The 26,805-nt window shown below is 35.1% G+C and overlaps 1 protein-coding gene across 1 annotated transcript; it reads right to left on the reverse strand.

Annotated features, from left to right (window-relative positions):
- Positions 1 to 516: 516 nt before the first annotated feature.
- On the reverse strand, positions 517 to 26,805 carry LOC107017600 (two-component response regulator-like PRR37). The gene is made up of 9 exons (XM_015217770.2): positions 26,632 to 26,805; positions 25,144 to 25,638; positions 6,948 to 7,109; positions 6,704 to 6,837; positions 6,305 to 6,466; positions 3,663 to 3,846; positions 3,097 to 3,535; positions 2,218 to 3,016; positions 517 to 892 (listed from the first exon to the last, which is right to left on the reverse strand). The coding sequence occupies exons 2-9, from the start codon at positions 25,499 to 25,501 to the stop codon at positions 785 to 787; spliced, it is 2,346 nt and encodes a 781-aa protein (XP_015073256.1). The 5' UTR covers positions 25,502 to 25,638; positions 26,632 to 26,805; the 3' UTR covers positions 517 to 784.

Raw genomic sequence — 26,805 nt, forward strand, 5'->3', positions numbered from 1 at the left:
AATAGTCAGAATTTTTCCTTCAGAAGACTACTAAATGACTGAGGTTGATAGAGTGGCTGATATGTTGAAGATTATGGAGGACTGTCAAAGCACAAGGGAAGTAGAAGATGCAGTCTCTTGGAAGGGGGAAGAAACAAAATTTTCAGTCAGCTGGGCCTTTTCCATGCTCTTCAAACCAACTAGACGGAATAGCTCTGGAAGTTCAATTCGAAAACAAACACCCCCTATACAAAGTGACTCGGGACTCTTCCAAAATGTCGGTGTGCATATCAGATTCTCCAAAAGTAGTGTATTTTAGAGAATCTGACATGGATGTGGCACCGGAAGTGAACTGTCCGCACAACTTATGTTATACTACAATTCTGCTGGGGATCCCTTCAGAAATTTTAGGACAGACGTAAACTGTATCAGAGAACTAAACTTCCTGGAGTGTAAAATGAGATATGGATGATATTAGTAGGAAAATGCAACAAATGTTACATGAGAGACTTTGGAAGCAGTTTTAAGCACACACCAGAAAGCACAACATACTGAAGAATTTTATTAGGGTATCCCAACATCTAGAAGTGCAAAATAAGTATCTTCAAACTGACTATATAACAAAGACGTCTTCATAGGACTCCCCAATTAATAACATCTCCAATAAGTAATTATTACTAGACACCAATGCTTCAACTAAATAAATTTAGCTGTTTTACCGAACTGCTTCCTCCCTACCTAGGCGATCAAAGTTAAAGCTTCCTGAACTCATTTGACATCAACCATCCAATTCAAACGGTAGGGGTCAGGAATTTGTATTGTTGCTTTTACTTTTGTCTGCATCTTGACGCACAAATTGCCCTCGCATGCGTGGCCTTTGTTCTGCAAGTCTCTTTCTACTCTGGTACCGGACCTAAAATACATGGGAAGAAAATTCAGACAAGTTTTGCTTCTCTGCCAACAATTGACTGTTCGATAGCTTTAAACCCAACAAAAGCTAAATTTTGTGAATTAAAATTTGAACAGCAAAGAACTTTAGATCTTGCTGATGAGATGTAGCAGACAAAGTTGCATCATTGACTTCATGTGCAAGTTATTGTATGCAAAACTATACTATAGTAAAAATGAAAAACAAAAAGACAAGGGAATTGGTATGCTGAACGGCTTAAAAAGAAGGTTCAAGTGGTATTTCAACAAACTACAGAATTATGGTGCAGCAGAAAAGCGTCGTAAATGTCTCAGTCTCTATGTTGTTATTAAGCATAAGAGGGATTTAACTAGTCAATGTGAGCACATAATGTGTACTTGAAAGTTCAAGACAGTTAAAATATCAAATTTCAAATTCAACAACTAAAACAACCTAAAAAAGTTCAAAGTTCAAATTTCAAATTCATCCTAAACATAAACTAAAATTACTGGAGTAGCTAAAGTAAATTTCAACACTCCTCCCTTGCTTTCGTTACTACAATTTAAAAAATTCTCCTCAAATTTTAATTTGGTAATTGTTGCTCACTGTTTTTGAAATTGGAAAGAAATTTCATCTCTCTCTCTCTCTTTTTTTTTTTCTGTTGGGTTTCTGCCTAAAAACCACCCTCGAAAATTTTATAGTTTGGAAGCTCTTTTGAAAGTGTTTTTGTTCTGGACAATGATAGGATTTGGTAGGAGTTGTTTGCAAGGATCTTTCTTCCATCACAACAACCCATAAAACATAGGTGTCAAAATATGGTTTCATTCTCACCGACCAAATTTGATAGTTTTCATTGGTGAAAGTTTGTGGGGGCACTGAAAGAGAGACTACTTACCATAGTTGAAAATTGCTTTAAAAATTGATATTAGTTATAAATTGGTTGAAAATAGCCTTGCGTGATGGGTTAAAATAGGTTGAAAGTTAGCCTTGGCAGGTTTAAAATGTTTCTCTAGAAGAACTCACAGATCCCGTAAGATCAATGAGGCTCTTAATACCACTGTAGGTTTTTTCTTAAAAGATGGTGCAGCAAAAAAGAGTTGAAAAATGTCTCTCAAATTTTTCATTAAGCATAAGAAGGCTTTAAATAGCCAATTTGATCAAATAATATGCAGAAAAGCTGCAATTCAAAAGAGCTAAAATAACTCAACAACTAACACAACCTAATAAAAAGTCCAATTTCAAATCCATCCTAAACCTAAGCAACTTATTATTGTAAAATCTACTGCAGCAACTAAAATAAATTTCAACAATATTGCAACCATAACAATTACCTTCTTCTCAAAGCATCTCTCCTTCCTCTTTTGCCGGAATTTAATCAGAGCAGCCTCTCTTTGAGCCGAGTGATCACCACTTCTAGTTGCACTTCCACTCCCACTTCCAATTTCACATTTTTCACCAGTTTCATTTTCAGCAACCAAATTGGTTCCTTCAGCAACTACAGCAGTGCTGCTCCCATTTTGGCCACTGCTTCCATTTTGCCCATTGCTTCCATTGTTACTTCCTGATGCACTTCCATAATTAGCAGCATTTCCTTCAACAGGAGTACCTACCATGTCAGATGTTCCACAATCGGGAGCAGTTTCAACAGCATTTCGCAAAGACGAAGCATCAGCGTTAAGCAGCTGTTGTCGCTGTTGCAAGCTAAGCACATGGTGGTGATGGTGATGGTAGTGATGATGGTGGTGCTGAACTTGGAACTTCTGGTGCATTGCTCTTGCTTGGCCCACGGCTGCCTTTGCAGTATCTTGTGTTCCTGGAACCATTGCTTGAAGAGAAGAAGTATGTCCATGTTGCACTGGTTGAAATGCAGAACAGGGATGGGCATTGACTGCAGGTTTGTTTATTGGTTTGTCAATTAATGTGTCTGGTTTGATGAAGAAATTATTTGTCGACGAGCCCATGTCATTGTTGTTACTACTTCCATTTGAGCGCTGATTAGGGGTACTGCTCGACTTGGATTGCAAGTTATGAATTGATTCTGCTTTTGCAACTTCTGAACTATTATTAACTGGTGAACAGCTGCCCACGTTTCCAGTTGGAGCCTGATTAGCAGTTGAAGCAGCATTATACCTGCATGTGATGACAATCAATTAGCAACTGAAGCTTCTTTGGTCAGGTTGTTGAGTTTTAGTGACAGATGAATCACATGCCTAGAGAACGCTGACAGATCTGAATGCCTGAGTATATTTCGCTCTTGCACACCAGTCCCATTCTCTCCAACATCTCGAAGTTGCTTCAAACTAAGTTCAAGTGAAGGCATGTCTTTACTGTCATAGGTGGCAATTTCTTTGATGTTTGTGATCTTGGAAGGATCATTTGGAACTTCATTGGCAGTACTTTCTACTTGAGGCGTACATGTGTTGGTTATGTCACCCATATAACCAACATCCTTGTCCTTCAGGTCATCTTCCCGTGTTTCCTTGTTCAGCTTTAGATTTCTACCCATATTCTCATTATCTTTAGGATCTAACTCCAAATGTTTGTCCTTCAAAGAAGCTGCTAAACCATCCATAACTTTACCTGATAGGCCTTCGAGCTCTGGAACATTAGCAACGCCCATGTTCAAATCTTTAACCGTTCTAACATTTCCTGAGATGTAAACCACATCATAAAAATATAACAGATTATATAATAACACATTAACAGAAGTAAACAGAATAAAAAGAAATTGATCTAGGATGTTTTGTTATCCATGGGGCGTGGAAGAGCCACCTACCCAGTTCATCCTTCTCATTGAGGCATCTTCTTGTGGCATTTGCAGGCACCCAGGTAGCACTAAGTGCTTCTGGTCTTGAATGGATAACCTGGGCACAAGTGCTATCAGGGGGATCTGCCAATTCATTCCATGGTGACATGGGTTGGGGGCTGTCGACTTCAATGGCCCTTTTAGACCACGAACTCTGCCAAAAAAGAAATAAGAAGATGATTTATAATGGAAGAATCTTACTGCAAGCCCATATCTGCCTACCTAGCGTAAGAATCAAGACACTAACTAATCCACAGACATGAGCTACCTATGCAATATGTATTAGTTTGTTTATGGTATGTGTGTAAATATGAATAAAGAACTAAATACGAGTGGGCTAAAACATGTTGAGTGACTGAATGGTTCAGGATCCATGCTGGAAGTTCACTCGAGGCAAGATAAGTGTCCTTTTTGTCCAAACAATGGGTCATGATAACCAACCCACCCGAGTCAACATAATTATATAGAGAGAGAGAGATACACACCCACAAAACCAAATTAAAAGTTTATTTATAGAGAGTGCGCGTGAACACTTGAGAGACAAAAATATTCCTGACTAATCAAGTAGATATTATTTCTATTTTTTAGAGTGTTGTCTTATGAATCAATTGGGTTATATTAGGTGCCCAAATTGATCAAAACTTTTGAGGCAATTCTACCTGTCCCAAATTGAACCATCCATGAATATGTTCCTAATTCAACCTGCATGACTTTAGAGATAGTTTCAGCCTTTCATGGTCAAGTTTTAAATGAAGAGAGGGGATGGGAGTCTAAGAAAATCCAGAGCAAGAATAATGGTAGTGCAATTACTCAAACTAGATGGGAGGTAACTGTCAGATATCCTACAGGTTCACACAAGCAAAAGGGAATCTCCGAGATCACAAACCGGCTTGATTTGGATTATATTGTACGACTCTAGCAACTTTTTTCTGCTTTAATCAATTTTATTAATCACAATCACTATTGGTCTGAGCTATTACCTCAATACAACTAATTATTTTGATGAACAATTATGATCACTATTGTATAGAATCAGAGACAGTTAACATAATACAAAACAATCATGTCAGAGATTTCAGTAACTATGTCAGCATAATTGGCTGACCATATCATTCGACAAAGCTATTTAACTACAATGTATTAGGGCATATCCCAAGGAAAAAAAGAATTAGGGGAATCATATGTGTGTATAGTTTTTAACTAGTACATGGTTGTAATGGTTTGGCAATACACTTTTTGATCCACTAAACACAACCCATGCTATCTCATTACAATAGGAGCTTTTTGGTCTTTCACCTAAATTCCCCAATTTCCCTCCACATGATTCCCAGATGCCCACCATCTTCTCTGGTCTAACCCGTTGTTCTCTACCACTTCCAAATCTTAAGTTCTGTACTTCCCACCATTTCTGTCTGGTTAACAGATAGATTAAGGAACATAATTACAAAACAACACAAAGAATAGATCCATACTTATTTCCTCTTTTCCAGAGATTAAAAAACTAAAATTACCCAAACACAGAATAACTTCTAAGTAAAGGGCAGCCCGGTGCAATAAAGCTCCCCGCGATGTGTGGAATCCGGGGAAGGGCCAGATAGCAAGGATTTATTGTATGCAACCTTACCCATTGCATTTCTGCAGAAGACTGTTTCCATAGCTGGAACCCATGAACTCCTGGTCACATGGCAATAACTTTACCCATTAAGCCAAGGTTCTCTCCTTCACAGAGTAACTTCTAAGTAACCTATATAAACTCAACTTGAAAGCATTTTTAAGTGTTGACTGGCATAAGCTCATTCCAAACCTAAAATTGACTGGGTAATTCCAACTAGTGTCCGTTTATTGCTAACCTGGGTAAATAAGTCTAAGTAACCTGGGATTGTTGACCTAAAACTATCTAATCTTGATTGTTGTCTGGCTAAGTTGCTCATGAGTCATGATGGGAGAGAAAGGAGTTTCAGGGCTTCTAGATAAAGTCGGAAGTGACCTGCTGGATAATAACAGGAGAGTTGGATTACAACTTGTTCTCTTCTCCATCTTTTGTACTTCAGAACAAAATGACAACTTTTACCTAATAATTTATCAAATGGATAGAGAATTAAAAGGGTTAGTAATCTATCACAGTCGTTAACTGATAGATTAAAAGAACTTCAACATATGGATGTTTGTGGGTACAAGAGAAAATTCAATTTTGGAAAGCTCTGAATGGAGAAGGGGTGAAGTAGTGTGGCAATGAGAGGAACAAATTACCGCAAAAAACATGGTGGGCAGGATTGTGCAGAAGCAATAACTACCAAGGAGCTGGATAGTTGGAGCCACTACTTGTCTAATACAATAGATATATGTATTGATCATGCCTTCATAATAACCAGAAATTTGTGAAAACTACCAAATTTCAACAAACATTCTGACACCTAAAAATATTATCTTGCGTTTACTTGGATTATTCAAGTCCATCAACTTCAGATACTAACTAGAAAGAAGAAGAAACTGTGGTATCCCCTCCATGTGAATAAAGAGGGAATGTACAGGCACATTCTGGAAAGTTGCTACAACATAAGAGACCACTAATAGAAAAGCCATGCCAAACTATAGCCATGAAGACAGAATACCTGAGTGCCACTTCCATTGTCACTTCCGTCCCTGTCGTCCAGATCAAAGCTTCCATTCTCAGCTTCATCATTGCTATCAGTGTTGTTTCCCGACATTTCAACACTTTTAGATTTCGTCGACTTTTGAGTTTGTATACCACTTTCACTTCCACTTCCGCTTGACTGAGGAAAGGATGAGAAATCAAAGCAAAATGGGTCTCACTTAATATGCGATTCGTTCTAATGTCTTTCTAAGACAACATAGATAACAGAGCTATAAAAGAATGACACATTAAAATTCTATCAAATAAAAGGTGCTTCCAGACCAAAAATTATACTGTCCGAGGTTTAAGAGGGCATTCCCAAAACTTCCAGTTACAAAACTTCCAGTTACAAATAAAGATGACTGCATAAACTTACACTATGGCATTTCCTCCAAACATGCTGCCACAGATTTTTAAGCTCATTCTTTCGAATAGGCTTCACTAAAAAGTCAACTGCGCCCTTTGACAAACACTTAAAGACTATACCCATAGAGTCATTAGCAGACATCACTGCACACAAAACTCATCAGGTGGAGCAGTTAAAAGTATCATATCTTCAAGATATTAAGCAAAACTCCGAATATGAATAAGCAAAAAAATTACGTAGGAAAGATGCTTACTAATCACTGGGACATTCTTGAGAGTTTTGTGGTTCATAATCTTTGACAAAAGACCAACACCAGACAAAAATGGCATGGCCACCTCCGTCAGAACAAGATCAACATGGTTAGTTAGATCTTCTAAAATCCTCCATGCTTCAAGGGCATATCCCACAGCTATAACTGCCAATATTCCAAAGTAATACGTTCGATAAGAAAATAAAAAAGACAGAGGATGGATCAAAAGATTCAAAAATCTGCAAGTTTTGGTTAGTCTCAAACAATTGAGTTTCAAAAAGCCTCAAGAGATATCCACGTTCCCTCGAAAAGAAATACCGTCTCAGAACAAGATTTTTTCCCTGTTATTAGTACATATCCTCTTATGCATATTTACCTGCTTCAGTTCATAAGCAAGCCCCAACTTACCCAGCAAGTAAAGAAAAAAGATAGTAATGGAAGCAAATGATTTGGGGCACCCTTTTGCAGAATAAGTAATAACATGCACTAAAGAAGCATAATGTTTTCTTAGGCTTCCTAACAGCAAATATTTGTAATGAAGTAAAGAGCTGCAAGTATATATAAATTAGTTGTAGGTTGTAGTATGAAATTACTCCATCTAGATCCTTTGACTAGCGGGAGTTGGAGGACAAGTACTGTAATTACCACGATAGAAATTAGCTTCCACTGAGGAAAGAAAACCTTCACATTATGATGCATACTACAATTACTACTATGTCTTAATCTGAAACAAGTTGGGTTTGGATATATGAATGTGAATTACTGCGTTTATCCTAGTGATCCACAAACGACGAAAGTCTTTCTTTTTCCTATCCCTATCCCGATGAGCCGAAACTAAAGCTCTTATTTTCTGTTGAATAATAGTTCTAGTAAGCCTTGAATTAGCCCCTCAAAAGCTTGATGCAAATAAACGAATTTTTGTTATAAGTCTGTGAGCTATATATCCTCGTTTAATTCTGGTCATTGAACAAATGAAACTTTGACGAATAACTAATTGATTGGCTTTCTTTCAGTTATTTTTTTCCCCCTTCCTAGTCTATTAATAACAAAACGGTTTTTTCCAAAAAGAGCTACTTCCGGCTATACTCTAGTTGGACAGTCTTAGTTCAGTTTAAGAAGTCAAGGAGGCACGAAGAGCTAACAAAGAGTCTTTCTATTTGACTGTCCGGAATCAAGTGGGAGATTCAATTGAAAAAGGCTCTTACTATAGATAGGGTGTTAGCTCTGTTTTTTTAAATAAGGATGTTTAGGTTTGACTAATAAGATAGAAAGGGGCAATCCAAAACCCACTCAGCTGAGTTCGGCTTTCGTTGTTACCTACTTTAGGGCTTATGTAAAATATAAAGAAGAACCCTTTTAGGGCCTTTTTGTTTAAGCGCTGCTCGTCTCATACATTATGTTGTTCCATTTAAGCTAATCTCATAGTAATATTATTTGCAATAGAAATATTCGAAGTTCACTATATTTTTCATTGGCACATAATCATTTATACAGACCCGATAGTTACTACCTTCAAAGTGGGATCACGATTTTTCCGTTGTTGTAATCAAATGTTATCAGACATCTAATTAATTGAATATTAGATAGTAATATTTTAATTACCCGAACATAGAATTACACGTTCAGAAGCAGTAATGCATTTTGGACTGCATTGAATCAAATCCTGATAATATATCTAATTTAATAATAGTATTTTTAAATTACATAAAGGGTGAGTAGATAAAAAGTTCAGCAGCCTTATTTAATGCTCCACACTCACTTTTTTCCTAAATAGTGTGCAGTCTATTTTTATCATTATAAATTAATTGCCTACATCAATATTTTAAGGGGTCGTTTGGTAGGCCGCATTAGAAAAAATAATCCATGCATTAGGCAAGGTATTATTTAGTACTATGTTTGGTAGGAATTTGGGCCTGTGTATAACTAATCAACATGGATTAGTTATACTCCTACATGGTATTATAGGATGTATTACTAATACCTTCCATTTGGAGGTATTAGTAATGCATAGGATATAATACCATGGGATAAGTCTATGTAAAGACAAAAATATCCCTCAAATCATTTTAATTATTTTGTTTTTTTTCTTGATTTTATGATTTATATTTGTACTAGTAAATTTATTTAAATAAATAAGCTTACAAATTATTTAGAGAGTTGTTTGTCACTAAATAAATCCAATACAAATTTGAAATGTGAGTATATATATATATATATATATATATATATATATTTGTGTTTGTTTTTCTAATTATTTGTATTTCTTCGGAAAAAAAATTATTTGTATTTTGAAGAATTTAAAACATACATACATGTTAAATCTACAACTTGCAATTTTTATGTGTAAATGTAGATGGTTCGTTTTATTTTACCATTGTCGACCGTCTTTTCAATTTTGAAAGAGATGGTTTATCTTTTTAGAATTGAAAAATGACATTTTGTAAGTGATTAATTTATTAAGATGACAATTATTTATCATCAAATAATTCAAGTGAAAAAATAGCAAACATGATAACAAAATTGTTCCTCTTATAGCTAGTTAGAAAGCCATAAAGAAATAATTTTGTCCGGTACTTATCTACCTTGACCCAGTTTCCTAAATAATTCAAGGGTATAATTCGAAAGAAGCTTTTCTTAGAGTTTTAATCCAAACACAAGATGAGGTGAAAAATAATGAACCAAACACTTGATAAAAATAAACCCTGCATAACTAATCTCTGGATTACTAATCCTGTGTTATTAATTTTGTACCAAACGACCCCAAGGCTCCAAATTTTACTCCTCCCTAAACATGTGCAGTTTATTTTCACTATTGTAAATTAAATACCAGCATTTTAAATTCCTTACTAACAGCAATGTGAATAACCTTAGTTTTACTGATTATTTCTACTTTCCATCTTCCCATGTATTAACTTTTCCCCACAAAGTTTTCACATTCTTCACTGCTCTATATAAATGTCCACAATACGATGACGAAATCGGGTTGTCCTATTAGTCTTCTCTCTGTCTCAAATACACTGTTGCCCAGTATGTATATCACTGTAATTGTAGTTACTTTTGTTTTCTACTCTTTATCATGATCATTATGTGTCAATTTAGCTACCAAGTTTTCTCAGGTAGAACATTGAAAATGAAGTTTAGTGTTCTGGGAAGCGAGAAGCGGAAAAAAGCAACAAGAGCTCGCTTCACCGAAGCACACACTTTTTAAAATAAAGTGTTATGTAGTATAAAAAATAAAATGTATTAAATATGCATAGATAAATAATCAAGAACTCAATACAGGTAACATATTAAGAAAATCTTTCAATTCTTAGATTAAAAAGTAAATAATAGATACTAGAAATAGATATTGAATAAGAAAATACAACTTACTAGAAGCAAAACCAGAACACTGACTCAGTCACAGAACAGCAAAAACACAAAGGAAAAAAAATATAGAGCAGAACAGAAAAAAAGAGAAAAATAAAACATACACAGTAACATTACAAACAGAGGAATCTTAAATCAGAAGATATAAAAAGAAAGAGTAAACAGAAAATTGAAAAGAAAAAAAACCTACTCACCTTGTGGAGCAAAGAACGGAAAGAGAAAAAGAACTAATGTAAATTTACAGAGAATCCAGCAGCAGTTGATGAAGGAGGGACGCTTAAAGAAAACCTAGTTAGCGCTTATCTCTTAAAAGCGAGCTTATTTCTCGCTTTAATAAAAAGCACGCTTGTCGTTTCTGGGACTGAAGCACACGCTTTTTCACATTATTTAGGATTTTGTTCTTGTATGACAACTATGTTTAATATTTGGTCATTCATCTTTTGAAGGGTATATATTAGATAAGGAAAAAACTGCTCTTCATCAAAAAATATAGACAGGGAAAAACTGCTTCTACATTACAAATAAACATTGTGTTAGCATCTAACTCCTAGCAACTACAGGAATATAAAGGCGAGTGAAGAAGATCTAAGAAGCCAGTGCTTACCTATTAGCACACGAAAGAAACATGCAATAGAATGGGTGATTGAAATGTTAGTCATTCAACAAGGCTTAACAAACGAATACAAATTACAACGATGAGGGTACTTGTTGGCAACTAATATTCATTAATGAAGAGGTCGCATTATTTTAATCGTGTATAAGATATCTGAATTATTTGCATTACGTACTGCATTCCTATCTATATCACCCCTACTTCACTTTTCTTACATTGCCTTAATCATTTAAAATTGCTTAATGCAGCTATATTTGTATTCAGTTTTATTTTTGCTTATTCTCTAGAGTTTCTCCACAGTTCAAGCTTTTGATTGATACCTTGCCTGCATCAACAAATAGCATGCACTATGGGATCTCATAGTGCTATTTAAGTAGGCATAGGCATAGAGCTGAGTCGACTCAGGGCTCGGCTCGGTTAAAGTTCAATTAAAGGTCAGGCCTCGGTTGACTCGCTCTGGTCATGCAGTTAATGATTACTTTAAAACTAAAAGTTATCCACTAGTCTTAATTAAGTTAGTAAAATGTCTATTTAATAATTATTATCATAATTTATAATTACTTCTTTAATTAATTTGATGCAATTAATTTTTTTATATTGTTAGGGAAAATGTCTTAAAACACTTGAACTATATCCAAATTTGCTATAACACACTTACTTTGCAGGATCCTATGATCCCCTAAAAGTAGAATTAAGACACCCTTAAGTACTTACATGGCATAAATGACCAAACAAAAATTAAATGATCAAATAATGTTTTACACAATTTTTGTCCTTTCTTTTAATTTCAATGACTGGCCTCTTCCATTTTTGTATTTTCTTTTCTTTTTGTTAGTTTTCTATCTTAAGCATGTGATTCTATTATTTTTCTGCAACTCTAACTTCTATTCGTCATTCTCTTCGTCAAATTTTATTTTTTGTAATGTGATTTCACTTAAAAGTAATCCGTTTTAACTATCTATTTCAGCTTCTTTGTTTTGTGAAGGAAAGATAGGAGGACTATTATATGTTGATTTTATACACTAAATCTTTCAAATTTACGTTGATTCTACAAATTATTACTTTATATTAATCTTCCAAATTTACTTACAAAATTTTCTCCTCTCCCGCAAATTTTTAAAAAAATATAGTTTCCAAGTTAGCTATATTCCATGGTTATTTGATAGAAAATTGATAGTAATTGAAGGAAGATAGTTGCTTTAGTTTTCCTTCAAATTTTGAAAGAATTTTTTTTGTGGTGGAACTAAAATGAGAATTCTTAGAAATACAACATTGTGTAGGTTTTTTCTTGAATTTGTTGTCGCTTAATTTTTTTTTTAACCTGAGAGTTCTATTCAATGTTTAGTATTAAATTAAGGTCATTTGATTTGAGTTTTAATTTAGAGTAACATTTTATATAATTAAATTAAGTTAAATACAATTACCAATTAAACTAGCAATGGTTATATTTTTCAAACGAATTCATCATAAATTTAATTTTCTAATGAAGTAGCACTACACAACTAAAACTTAAAAAAACAGCTCGGCTCGATACAGTAAAGACTTAGTTGAGCTCAACTTGATTAGGCTCAGCTCCTCATTGATCCTAATGTCAATCCAAGGTGTAATCACACATTTGTATCTCTTGAACAAATGGCGGCTCCATATATATATTTAATATGAATTTTGTTCTTCCACAACACCGACCAAATGACTTCCATTGGTACTCTATGTTATATCTAAGTCAATAAACACTATATGTACATATTATTCCTTTAGCGATATATCTCCATCAATTTCTTAGCAAGAATACAACCTCCATTGTAGATCCACCATGCACAAATCCAACCTAACTTTTTGTTACTCTTGTATTGTCCGTAAGGCTACGCTTGATACCTCTATCACTCTTTCCTAAAGCTTCATATTATGTCAAAAGTATCTTTTTCGAGGAGAACATTAGGTACAAAGTAACCATTGAATTATTTTAGACTCAAACAAAAACATTCTATACAAGGAGATGAAACCCTTGAAGACTCTAGCCTTGCTATGGCTAAATGCATTATATTGCAATAGAAGAGCCAATATCACAATATATTTTTGCTTATGTACGCCTTAAGACAATTGCTTGATGAATGATGAACTTTCAAACAATGTTGATAAAGGTGATCACCTCGTCATCAATGGCGAGAGGCAAGGCGACCCTTCATCGCCTTTTAGCTTTGTGCAAGACAATCTTCAAAAGGTGACATCTTGGCAACAAAGGCAAGAGGCCAGAAAGCCATCGCCTTCTGTATTTTCTTTTTTAAAAAAAGCGACCAATTTAGGGTTTTAAAAGTTAGAAGTTAAATGCGAGAGGCGAGAAAGGCATGGCCTTCTGTATTTTTTTTATAAAAAAAATGAGTGAGTGAGTCCTCACTGACCTGAGCGATTTCGATCACCTAGCAGGCCTTTTATTTGGTAGGTAACATCGCCAAAGCGTATCATCATATTTGACTACGAAGGAAGGAACTCGAAGTGAAAGGGCACCGTCTTGTGCAAGGCAACGATAGTTGGCCCTCTATCATCTTCTATCTGGTAGACTTGGTAAAAGGGCCCCGACTTATTTCCAGAATTTGAGTTCGACGACCAATTTAGGGTTTTAAAATTTAGAAGGTAATTTTAGGATTTTCGACTACACTCCTTGGGAACAACCAAACTTTTTTGGCCACTGCAAAGTCCAACCAATACGTATGTCTTCTTTTTTTTCTTCTACTGTTTCTTTTTCCTTCTTCTTTTGTGTCACTTCTAACTCAATTTTCTCGCACTATTTTGACTTTTGTTCTGTTTTTTTCTCATGTATTTCAGTTTTTGAATTGAAAATATTTGCTAATATATTATTGCTATTGAGATTTTTATTATTTATACTCTTTGTAATTTATTCTCGTATGCCTTATATATATATGATTTTATTTTATTTTATAGATAAAAAATATTAATTATGATCTACTTTGTTAATATATTTTTAATTAGTTTATAGTTTTCAATGTTTAGATATATTATTTCAAATTTGGGCTTATAAACATTTGTAAATATTTTATTTCGTATTCAGATTGAAAGTTACGAATTTAACAATTTAGCTTGTAAATATTTTGTTTTATATCGTTTGACTATAGCCTTTGATCTTATAAATTTGATATAATGAAAATATATTTCAATGAAAGCATTTTATACACATGTGAAATTAACGGTCTTTTTTGAAGATCTCTATTCATTTATAACGTTTTTACAAGTTAAGCCTATCACAAAGGTAAGTGAAAATATATTTGAAATATGTTTTGTGTTTGTCTATATGTGTATATGTTTCTATTTTGGGTAGATTGGCTTCTTTGTCATAACTTCCTTGAATGTCTTCTTAGCTTTGATGATTCGCCAAGATTATAAACTTTGAATGGGGCTTTATTAGGTGGTATTTTGAGTTGATTTAATCTAGTGAATCAAACCTGTTAATAACCTTATGGTACAAGATATGAATTGCAGTATTTATTGAGGCAATTCTAACTTTGCATGGTATTTTAAACTAAAGGTAGTGTGCATACTACTTGTCTCTACCCTTCTCATTTTATTTAGCACATGAAAGCTTAGTGGGACATGATTGTGCCGAAGTTGAAATGGTAAATTTATGAAATGTTGTGACCGTCTAGTGGCTTTACTGAATTGAAGTAGGGTAAAGTCGATAAAATAAGGCATACGAGAATAAATTACAAAGAGTATAAAAGCTTAAATGTGGTTTTAGGTGATTCTCATATGCTCGATCAAGCATAATATTTCTTTGTGACCAAGTATACATATCACACAAGCAAAATAGAGAAAGACAAGATTTAGTAACTAAAGGTTAAAAACACATAGGAGTAGAAGTTGTCTTCAATCTTTTTATCTTTTCACCGCCTCCCCTATATGTTTCCTTTGTTTTTGTTTTATTCCTTTACCGGTAGGTTAGGGATTCATTCTCAAATGGGTTTTTAAGTTGTTTGAAGAAAACATGCAATGAGACTGAGTTCGGTATAGCAAAAGAAGAGAAAATAGAGTTGGATTTGATATCAACACTCGAGTGAAAAGGCTAATCTTGATCTAGGTCCAAGTCTTAGCAACTTGTAGTTTACTTTACGGTACGAGAACACAAATACGCGTGAGGATATTAAAGTGGTTGGCATTTTGCAATCATGCTTATTTATGAACGTGTTTTATGTTGGTGTACAATGAGTCAAAGATCACAGGGGTGAAATTAGTGTATAAAATTTTAGGCAAATGATATTTTGTAAGGTATGCTTAACAATCAAAAAAATTAAAGGGAAAAAGGACAAGTAGACCCCCGAACTACCGTAAATAGTATGTAAATGCCGTTCGTCATACTTTTGGGACATTGATGCCCTTGCCATCCAAAAACTAGAACAAATATACTCTTTATACTAACAGACATACACGTGTCATAATCTTATCCACCGATCCGACATTTATCAACAAAAAAGATTGTGCTACGTGTCCCTACTTAGTCTTTTGTTAGAGTGGAGGGCATATATGCTCTAATTTTTGGACAGCAGGGGCACCAATGTCCCAAAAGTATGACGGAGGGTATACGCATACCATTTACGATAGTTCGAGAGCATATTTATCCTTTTTCCGAAAATTAAATGGTCTACTAGAGGTGTTCCATTGAGATGGCGTAGTTCTCTGCTCAAGGACGAGAAAACATTCAAGATAACGGACTTCTGATGACCAGAAAATGCTACATGTGTTTCATGCAATCTATCCTTGATGAGGACGATACTTGTCTAGGCCAATATTTAGGACCAATCGCAAATTAAATTGTTCTTGTTTATGTGCTTGGTAAAGTTGGTATGACGGAAATGATTGTCAACTATTAATCTTGACATTTCAAGTTAGACAATAGACAAAGGGGAAACCCAATTATTTTGATCGAGGAAACATAGCAAGTTCATATAACCCAATTATTTTAATCGAGGAAACATAGCAAGTTCATATAACCCAATTATTTTGATAGAGGAAACATAGCAAGTTCATATAAAAGAGGTGGAAATCATATAATTACCAATAAAAAGTACTCATCTTTCTCCTTTTTTTAACTACCCCTCTTCCCATTTTAGATTGTTCATTTGACTATACAAAATTTAAGAAAGAAAGACTCACTTTTGAAACTTGTGGTCTATGAGGAGTCATATAATTTTTTATGATTATAAATAATCTATTTAAAGGTAAATGAGAAGCTTAAAGTTAATTTATTTCAAAACATATAAGGTGTTATTCTTTTTTAGACTAATTAAAAAGGAAAGAGTCACATAAATAGAGGAAAGAATAACTAGGAGCCATTCAGGCGTTTAACTTTGCAATACTTATAATGAAGTGTCTCCAAGAGATATATTAAAAAGGGGGTTCAGTAGGAGTCAAGAAAATACTAGCATATGAAGAAAATGATAAATCAAGGTTTCAAAAATTGAACATGAATGAACGTTCAGGGTGGCCCAGTAATTTGAGCTTGGAAATTCCATGTTGGAGGTCTCAAGTTCAAAACCCCTTGCAAGCGTAAGCAAGGGGGTTTGCCTTTTGGGTCGAGCTCATCGCACCAAGCTTGCCTAGTGCGGGTTACCTCTCCTGTGCGGTTTGCGAGCTACTGCATAGGAGCGGGGGTTTTACCTCGTGAACACTTCAAGGGTAGCGACTGCGGGTTTCCTTTGTCATCAAAAGAAATTGAACATGCATGTAGAATATTCCAACAAGAAATTTAGATCAAGAAGACCATGAATTACGTTTTCCAATAAGTTGAAAAGCAATAAAGCAGTGGATGTTGATAGTCCCTTACCAAGAAGCAATCGTTTAAGAGAACAAGCAACTTCAAAGGAGCGAATACAAGAAATTTTGAAGTACCCCCTTCCAATTCAGATATTTTAACAAGTTCAAGTATAATTTTTTGTGTAGTAGAATTAGAACACACTGATATATGCGGTCAAAGCCTCGGAAATTCTAGTGAATTGGTGGAGGAAAGTGAAGCACAATTTTCTTCTCCCTATATAATTGCTAGTTTGACATTGTTTTTGTATGTTGGACTGGATGTTGCTCACTACCTAACGACTAACATCGATATCACTCCCTAGCTTATTTTCTGCCCCTGGCTCCTTTCGCGTGTTCTTCTTTACCTTTGTTTTCCTATTTTTCTCTAAATTTGCTTGCTTAGGGACCCCTCATATTATCCAGCTTCTGGGCACCAATGTTCTAAATAATTGATTGTGCATCCTTTGTCTTCTGGACATGTTCTTTCTTGTGCTTGATATCTTCATTTTGTTGCTTTCTTGCTTTCTGACTATAGTGAAACCATCATCTGTGAATCAGTGATGTTTCCCTTTATCAGCCTCTTGTTTTTTATTATCATCCCTGATTATTATATTCTTTATTCTACAGTGACACTGTTCTTGCAATTTGCAATGTGTGATGACTGCAGTCATCACGAGCAGCTTCATATTCCACATTTAGCCACTTCCCATCTTGAGTTCCTTCCCACCTTTTTTTGAATTTGGTAACTTTATATTATGTCCCAAAACAATACATGGGTTGTATTGACACCTTATATACAAATGTACTCACAATTTCAATTCTATAGGACTAGATTGAGTCTAGGACATCAATAAAAGAGATAGTGTCATTTTGAGTATACTGGTTAAACCAAAAAAAACTAGAAAAACAATGCAGTTAAGTTTAACTTTCTGCACACTGTCACTAAGCTCTCAAAACATCTTGAATTCCTCTCTTTCAAGATAGCCCACCTTTTAGATCAAGCAAATCTAATTGAGCCTAGCTTTTAGGAGATCAATTTCAATCTTGATTATGACCACATTTCCTCTAAAGTTTGAGTAGGTAGTCTGGTCCGATGCTACTGCATTTCCAATTGGTTCCACCAGTCTAGAGATAATATCCCATCTAAAAAAAATGCTAAGGTAATTGACTTACCAAAATCCAAACAATGGCTATTGATGTTTTAATCTCAGGTTTGAAATTAGGGGACCACTTTAGAAAGTTCATAGGAGCATCACCAACATGGATGAATTTTTTGATATAATGTAATTGTATATTTGTAGTCCAAAACATTATTGAAGTCTAAATGGACATTTCTATGATTGAACTTCTTTCAAATGAAATTGAGTAACAAATATTTTCCTTATAACCTCCGTGCTTGATTGACCCTTGATGAGCTTTCTTACTATAGTTAATCTGCAATCCTTGGCCAGATTAACAAAATAGTGTTCAGCTTAAAGTAAACTGTTGGATTACTAGTCACCAAGGTGTGTCCCATAAGTGATTTTCACAAGTTAGATAGACTATAGCCACTTCATATATGTTGGAGCCCCACATTGTTTGAGGGCTGGAACATATACTCCTTATACGGTCCTGGTCTATCCTTTCTTCATGAGCTAGATTTTATATCTTCATATGGTATGAGAGTCAAGTTCATCTCATTATTCTTTATGTTGGGCCCCCGTCTTATATAATCCACACTTCAAATGTTCAATCTTGGGCGTGTTGCAGTCAACATCATTTGTGGAAAAGAAATATAGACCCCTTAAATGATCTTGAGTAGTCGTCACTTCTTGAGCTAGCTTTTGGGATTGAGTAAAACTCAATGTCTATTTCTTTAACATGGTATCATAGCCAGAGAGTGTTAGACCATCCCAATTCATTGTTTTTTTGAGATAAGGGTAATTGAACCCATCCCAATTCATTGATTCTGATGTTGGCCCCCCGTCTTATATTTTCCACACTCTAGATTTCAAGTCTTGAGTGTGTCGAGGGGAGGGGGAATGTTGGAGTCCCTCATAGTTTGTGTGTCGGGGGGAATTGTTTGAGCCCGACATGTTTATGGAATGGGAACATAAACTCCTTATATGATCTTAAACAATCCTCCACTCATGAGTTAACTTTTGGGGTTAAGTTAGGCTTTAAGTCCATATCTCTTCACAATTAAGAATGATGTGGATCGCCACAACAAAAAAAGTTTGAAACTCTCGAGGAAGAGGTTTTGTTAATTCCTTCGAGACCACTATAAGACTGGTGTGCGGTGATTGCTTTTGACCTGGTGCTTGCAATTGTTGTTTCTAGGTTATTGATTTGTTAGCACCCAACTAAGAACCTATTTAGATTGACTTACTTAAGTGATTTAAAGCCAAAATAGCTTTTAAGCACTTTTGTAATGTTTGGATAAAACAAAAAGCTGATTTCAAGCACTTGTTTTATGTCAAAGAGACAAAACTAAGCCAGAAGTGCTTAAGTTAGAATTCCTAACTTCTAGCTTTCACTTAAAAGCCAAAAGCTATAAGTACATCCAAATAAGCGCTAAACTTGGACTTTGCTTAATTTAGGTTCATTGAAGTTACTTAGAATTTTGAAGGAAATGATTATTGTAGTTGTTATTGGTCTAGTTTCTCTTGTCCATATGCTAAGCATTGTTTGCGAGATTCAGTACCTTTATGAGCCTATCACTCTCAAATTGGTGTTGCTACATCTTGTGATCTTTGGATTTGTGGAGATTCATCATTGCAACAGCCAATTAATTCTTCTAGCGTCAAATTTTTGGTGTCAACCATCATAGGTGATGAGTGGAGGTTCTTTAGTAGGCGACAGGATATGACAATAGTTAGCATTTTGTAAGCAATGCTGCCTAGAGGAGGAGCTTCTCACTTTAGGAATCAACGAAACACCAATCTATTCTTATTTTTAATTGCATTCCAAGTTGTATTTCAATTGTTCTATTATTTTAATGAAGTTGTGTCATGCTCAGTTGCTTGGACTTGGGTGCGGGTGTCGAATACAAGTGCGGATCTAGAGGTCAAATCCTTCGTGATCTAATTTTTAAAATTTGGGTATATGGATCCATGTATGAGAACCGGTGCGGGGATTGACCTAATAATAATCAAAAAGTCTAAAACTGGAGTTATAAAACGTAAATTATGAGATATTATATGGAGAACGTGAGGAGAACTCTTGAAGGAGATTAAAGGAAGAGTGAAATAGGAATTTCTATATAATAGGTATTTTATTTTCTTACATTTCACGCTAGCTTTTGTATTGATTACAAAAAATTAAAACTGGCCAGACTTCACCATCGATTTTGGTCAAAGTAACCAAAATTGGATAACCAAATTGGGCACTAATCCCACACACGCGCCCATGTTGTCTCGACATGGGTACGACACCAAAAGTGATGAGTCCAAGCAACTTAGGTTTCATACATCAAGAAGATGCAATTTATACAAAAAAAAAAAAGGTATTGCTAGCTTTGTTACATATGTCTATGCTAGAACAAGCAGCTAAAGAAGTTCCGATGGACGAGGGAAACAAAACTATAAGTCCAAGTTAGTTTTGTTAAAACGGTAGCTCTAGTGACAAAAGAAAAACTAGTATATGTGCACTGAGCTAAAATATTCAAAACTAGTCTGTTTCTTTCTTTTTGGATGACTATGGTGTTCACATCTACTTTCACGCACCTTGACTAATTCCATGTAATACATGTCACCTCCACCAACAACCAATACCCATTAACTCTATCCACCAAGGCTAGGACATAGAAATAATCACCTAGTGTTTTTTGTCTCCGCTAAGTTTTGAATTTGAGACCTGAAGATTCTCAACCACTTCATTGACCACTAACCACTCCCATAGGCATTGAAAATAGACTATTTCGATTGTTTATATTCTTTTTCACATCATATGCTTATACTAGATTGTTCCCATGTGGTGAAAATAAACTATTTCGATTGTTTATATTCTTTTTTACATCATATGCTTATACTAGATTCTTCCCATGTGGTACACTACTTACTAATCTAGCTCACCTTAGTTTAAAATAAAGAACCATACTCAAACACTAGACTTCTTTTTTTATAACAACAGAAACTTGCATCCGCTACCCTTTTGAGAGAGCACAAAAATAGAACCCTCGCTCCTATGCAATAACTTGTAAACTACAAGGAGAGGTAATCCGTACTGGGCAAACTCGATGCTACTAGCTCGACCCTAAAGGCAATACCCCTTGCTTTTGTTAGCAAAGGGGTCCAAACATGAGACTTTCAACATGGAAGTTCCAAGCCTGACCATTAGGCCACCTCGAAGGGTAGACTAGGCTTCTTTCTTTTAACGGAAAATTCTTAAGTTACATAAAAACCTTAACAATTACCGTGTAATTTGAAAAGAAATGCGGCAATGCTAATAACACAAGACTTTGTTATTCCCTTGAAGAAGATTGGTACTGTCTTGCTAACTTTCAAAATAATTACGTTGATATTACTTTCAAGGGAATAAATATTCACAAAGCAGGGGTGAGGCGACTATGTCTCATTCAAGGTCAGGATGGGGAAAAGTTAGTTTTTGGGGCACGGTTGTGAAAGGAATACTTTGAGACTCACAATTTCAAACATTATCAAAATTTCGAGGCAAAATGAAATTACAGTCCATCAGGGCCATAGGGCACAAAATGGAGAGGTTTTGGCAGATTTGAAGAATTGGAGGAACTTTCAAGATTATAAAAACGTAGGATTCTAAAAGCTGACTGAATTTCTTTATGAACAAGGAACACCATAGGATAACTGCAACATATGGAAGTGGAAGTGGGGAACAATGGAGTGTTTTTTGTCAAGTCATATCATGAAAAACTCCTAGTAAGAGAGGAGGTTGCAACAAGAGGGAGATATTGACAACCAAAATTTAGTAAGGATGAAAATTATATACATTGGCTATGTTGCTCGGACTGCTCAAAAATGTAATTGGATATATGTTGGGTTCTTCATAAGTAGTTCATTTTTAAAGCATCTAACGCAGGTGTCACAACAATTTTTGAAGAGTGTGAGCAACTTAGCACATTAGTTGGTGCTTCCTGTGGACAATCTCTCTTTTCATTGTTAGGGGTCTCAAGGTTATGTGGGAAATATGAGTTGTTTGTAATGTATACAGTGATGCCAATATTCATGGAAGAGTTAATGTTCAATTAAAACTATGAAACGTTGAAAGGAAGACGAAGAAATGTTGCTCCACTAGCATTTACGTGGATCGTATGGAGATATAGAAATAGAAGTGCTTTAAAAGCATAGAGATGAACTTTCTATAATTGAGGAATAGCTTTACTTATTTATGCTTGAAGCACTCATGAGGTTCATTTGTGTATATAGCAGATTGAGTATCGTTTGTACAAAATTATATATTTTGTAGGTTTTCTACTTTTTGAGACAATAGGCTTAAATAGTCCTATAATGTTGGGTTTAAAGTCAAAGCCATCTTTGTTCTTTCATGTTTAGCAGTAAGGGGTTATTTGGTAGAGAACATAAAAATAATGTTAAATAGAGTGCATTTGTAATGCTTGCATTAGCCATGTATTAGTGATGCTTGCATTAATTATACATAAGAGTATTTTTATGCATTGTTGGTTTGATGCACTAAAAGTAGCATGCATTGCATAAAAAAATTATTTCTAGAGATTTAATTATTATGGTTGAATAGATGTAAAAGAAATAGGTCTTGAGGGGTAATGGGTCTTATCATTCTAATGCATGCATTAAAACCATCGCATTGTTGATACCTATAAATCCATAGTATTAGCAAGGCACACATTAATACACAATCGAATGTATAACTAATGACAAGGTACTAATTATACATAAGGCTAATATGCATGCATTATTTTTCCTACTACACTCTACCGAACGACCCCCAGAGTCCTTCGTGTTTATACTATTTACACTCTTTTCCTCTCTTAAAATTTTTGTCTTTTTTAACCTTCGGGGTGGCCAAGTGGTTTGAGTTTTGGACTTCCATGTTGGAGGTCTCAAGTTCAAAACCCCTTGCTAGTGAAAGCAAGAGGTTTGTCTTTTGGGTCGAGCTCGTTGCATCGGGCTTGCCTAGTGTGGGTTACCTCGCCTATGTAGTTTGCGAGTTATTGCATAGGAGCGGGGGTTTTACCATGTGTGCACCCAAAAGGGTAGCGGCTGTGGGTTACACTTATCATTAAAAAAATCATTCTTTTTTATGTTGTGAGTTTCATCACCTCAGATATCAAGTGCAATAGTACATAATCTTTTGTCCTTGCAACCTCATTTATCTACAAGAAATTGGTCTAGAACTAAGAAACGTAGGAAACATATAATAAATCTTCTAACATTAACTTTATAAAAAGAACCTTTTCAGTCTTCTCTTCATCTAGAAAAAAAATCTAGATATACATATAATCAACTCGAATAAGCCTGACAACATTGTATTTCTATATCTTTTTGATTTTTCGTCTCCTCATATCCTCAAGGGATGCAATCTATTAAAAGATTAATAATAAGATATAGCTCAAACAAAAAAAAAAACTTAAAAAGTATTCTTTAATTCATACGAATAGGTAAATGTGAAGTGACTCATGATTAGACAAGCACCAATACTATCAATGAAATTGATTAAGATTAAGGGCTAAGGGCTACTATAAGCTCCCTCACTATGCCAAATTTACGTGTACGGCCCTGCTCCGATCTGATGTGTTAGGCTCGACCTTGTATTCGTTACATCTCCTTTAATTTATTCATTCACATGTACTGCGATTTGGAACTTGTTTTCTATGATATACTTCCAGGGAACTTCATATTATTACCTCTCTTAGGCATTACCTTTGACTATAAAGGAAGCAATTGAAAGCTGGAATTCATGCAGAATCAGCAAAGCCGTCAAGAACATCTAGAAAATGATCCCTAGTCGGATTTTTTTGGGGTGTTTGGATAGAAAGGAATAGAAGATATTTTGATGGAATTCCAGCTCCCATCTCATTCTCAAGGGTACATGATTGTTACTGCTCTTTAGTTGGACTAATTATGCTCCATGTAGGTTCTTTTGTAGATTTCATAGGCTTTCTAAGCCTGGCTCAATAGCCCTCCTTTGCTTTTTGATTAGCTACCTATGCTTAAAGGCCTATTGTTGTTGGATCTAACATATTTCTTGTTTAAGTTGCTTGGACTCGGGTGCAGATATCCAATGCAGATGCGAATCCGACGATCAGATTCAGCAAATCTAAATTTTGAGATTAGGAGGTACGGATCACGGTATGGATACGGATGTTGGAGTTGGCTAAAACTCAAAAATTATAAAATAAAGCTACAAAGGTATTGTAAATTATGAAAGGTCTTCTAGGTCGTCTTTCCCAAGATCCCCAAAAGTTCAAAATACATTTCACATCACCTTGCCACTTGATCATAAAAATCCAAAAGGCTAAGATACCATGCGATGCATGGAGTTGGACCAAAGAGAGAGTTGAGAAATGGAAGAACAGAAAAGATCTTTGTACTGTTTCGCCTGCAATCATAACAATAGGATCCCCTAAACACCACACTGTTTGTTAAACCAAGGTTATGCCTACTGCATCCATGATATAAATTTTTGGCTGGATTGACTAGGCAATATGGAAGTCTAATAAGACAAGAATCCAAATTTTTTAGAACAATTAAATGCATGAAGATTAATTAGTTGGATTGTTTCATATTTCTCTATGGGAATACGGTCAAAATACCCTCTCTAAAATTGAGCAGACAACTGGATAAGGACTGGGACTGGATACAGACTGGGATAAGTTGCACAAACAGTAAACTTTTCCTGTTGGTCGATTACTTATAGTACGAATCAAATTATTTGGGATCCAATCTGGCTGTGTTTCTTATTTTAATACTAGATATATCAGAACTCTTTTTGCCCTCATAGTAAGGTCAAGTAAATTTTAGAGCAAGTAGTAAAATTTTCCAGTATTTCCATTCAGGAAATACTCCAGCTAGAAGCATCAGGCAAGGAAAACGAAGTATGACTTTTAGTTTCACTGTATGTTTGACAAAAAAGTTAATGTATATTTTCTTTTTTTCCTGAAACTGGTAAATGTATATCTTTTAGAAATATACACCTTCACTTATCTTTAAAGCCAACAACTTAATAAAACATTGAACTCAAAACTAACAGCTGTAACATCATAGTTCAGCATGAGAATGGCCTGAAATATGTAAAATCATTAACAGGAAAAAAATGAACTGCCAAAATTCAGGTAGAAAGCTAATATGAAATTGTATATGCATATTTAAGTGTATAAATGACATGTATATGGAACACACACCAAACGCTTGGATGGAAGAAAAACTCACTGTGTTGAGTTACTCACAAAATTATTGATGAAACAAATAAATAACAACAAACCTTCATAACTGCAGTTTCGCAGCAATGCACTGACAACATGACGAGTTGAGTCATCATTTTCTACCAGCAGAACCTTGAGGGATCTAAGAGGAAGAAAACGCTCCCACCTAACCAAAGGCCCTGGGGGCTGTTGCTGCTGTGTCTGTAAAACAGCCTGCACTTGTAACAAATCCCTCTGTGTTTCATTCCCGCCTTCGACATCCTCATTAATCCTTGACTCATCTTCTTCTGAAAGCCCCTGTCCATCACCAGTAATCCCATCCCTTACACCATTCTGACCATCCTGTATGCTATGACGATTGAGTTCCACCAACCTTTTAGTTGGGGGACCAATTGAGTCCATCCGAACGCTCCTCATCAACCAGATTCAAAAAGTCCAATAATGAATAAGGCAGCGGATTGAGTTGGCGCACAAACCTCTAATTTAGAAGAAAAATTGCACATACCGTTGTCTTCAAGTACCAACCTTTCAATGAAACGGCTCTTCAACGAGGCCTAAACCAAAATCCATGCACGTCAACATATTAGTTATAAGCAAGTGATAATGAAACATACATGGAAGCTATGTACTCAAATATCCTACCGAAGTGCTTTTCTTACACAAAAATTTGCACGCATCTTAAACTATGAAAAAGCACCCTCTTTCAACGAAATGGAACCCCAACAAAAACCTAGATCGAGAGTGCTCGACCTTATGCAGTATGCACTCAATAACAACCTCCTCTCATCCGGGGGCAGCTGTGTCATACCTACACAGGGTTTACCTCAAACCTAGTATTTTCACACAAATTTATATGTAAGAATCCATAAAATTGAAACAAATAGTAGTTATAAACCCATAATTTTGAAGATATAATAGGTTCATTGCTAGGAACCTTAATGTTGAACCCAATAAAACGCAAATCCTAGATCCGCCTATGCTCTGTCATTTACCCACACCCCCACTGTAAACCCCACCATCAGAATAAGAGCAGCTTTAATGGATTTAGAGAACTTCAGCTTGAACTTGAGCCTAATCGAGGATCAAAAAGCTTCCATTTTTGTAAACTTCAATTTTAAAAAATAAGTAACAAAGATCTCATTAAATTTTGAAAGAAATGAATTACATTTGAACTGCTTTAGGCAACCTGAAATGAAAGCAACATAAAGCTCAACTATATTCAAGTCAAACAATCAAGATCTTAAAAACAAAAACAACTTTTCACTACTACATGTAAAATACTACATCTCATCATCTTAGAAATCCACTAATCCTCAACATACAAATCCACTAAACTCAACATACAAATCCAAACTTCAATTAATTTTCCATTGTTTTTTTTTTAAACAAAAATATAAAAACCTATCCTTACATGCAAAAGATGACAGAAACGAAGCCTTCAGCCCACCACACACAAAAAGAAAACAAATAAAAATCCACAATATTTCAGAAAATAAACTCGGGAAATCCTCCCAAATTATGAATCATATCACAAAACCTTTACTTACCTTAAAGACAACAGACTAGTATGATTTGAAAACAAAAATTTGAAATCGTGAACAAATTGGAAATTTAGTACAGGTATTTTATCCCATTCTTATAAGGTTAGGGTTTGGTGTTTATGGGTATGAAAGGGGTGGGATTTTTGGAGTTTTGTATGTTTTTTACTGGTTGAGAAACGG

This window comes from Solanum pennellii, chromosome 4 (assembly GCF_001406875.1).
Source record: "Solanum pennellii chromosome 4, SPENNV200".
Lineage (NCBI taxonomy): Eukaryota > Viridiplantae > Streptophyta > Magnoliopsida > Solanales > Solanaceae > Solanum > Solanum pennellii.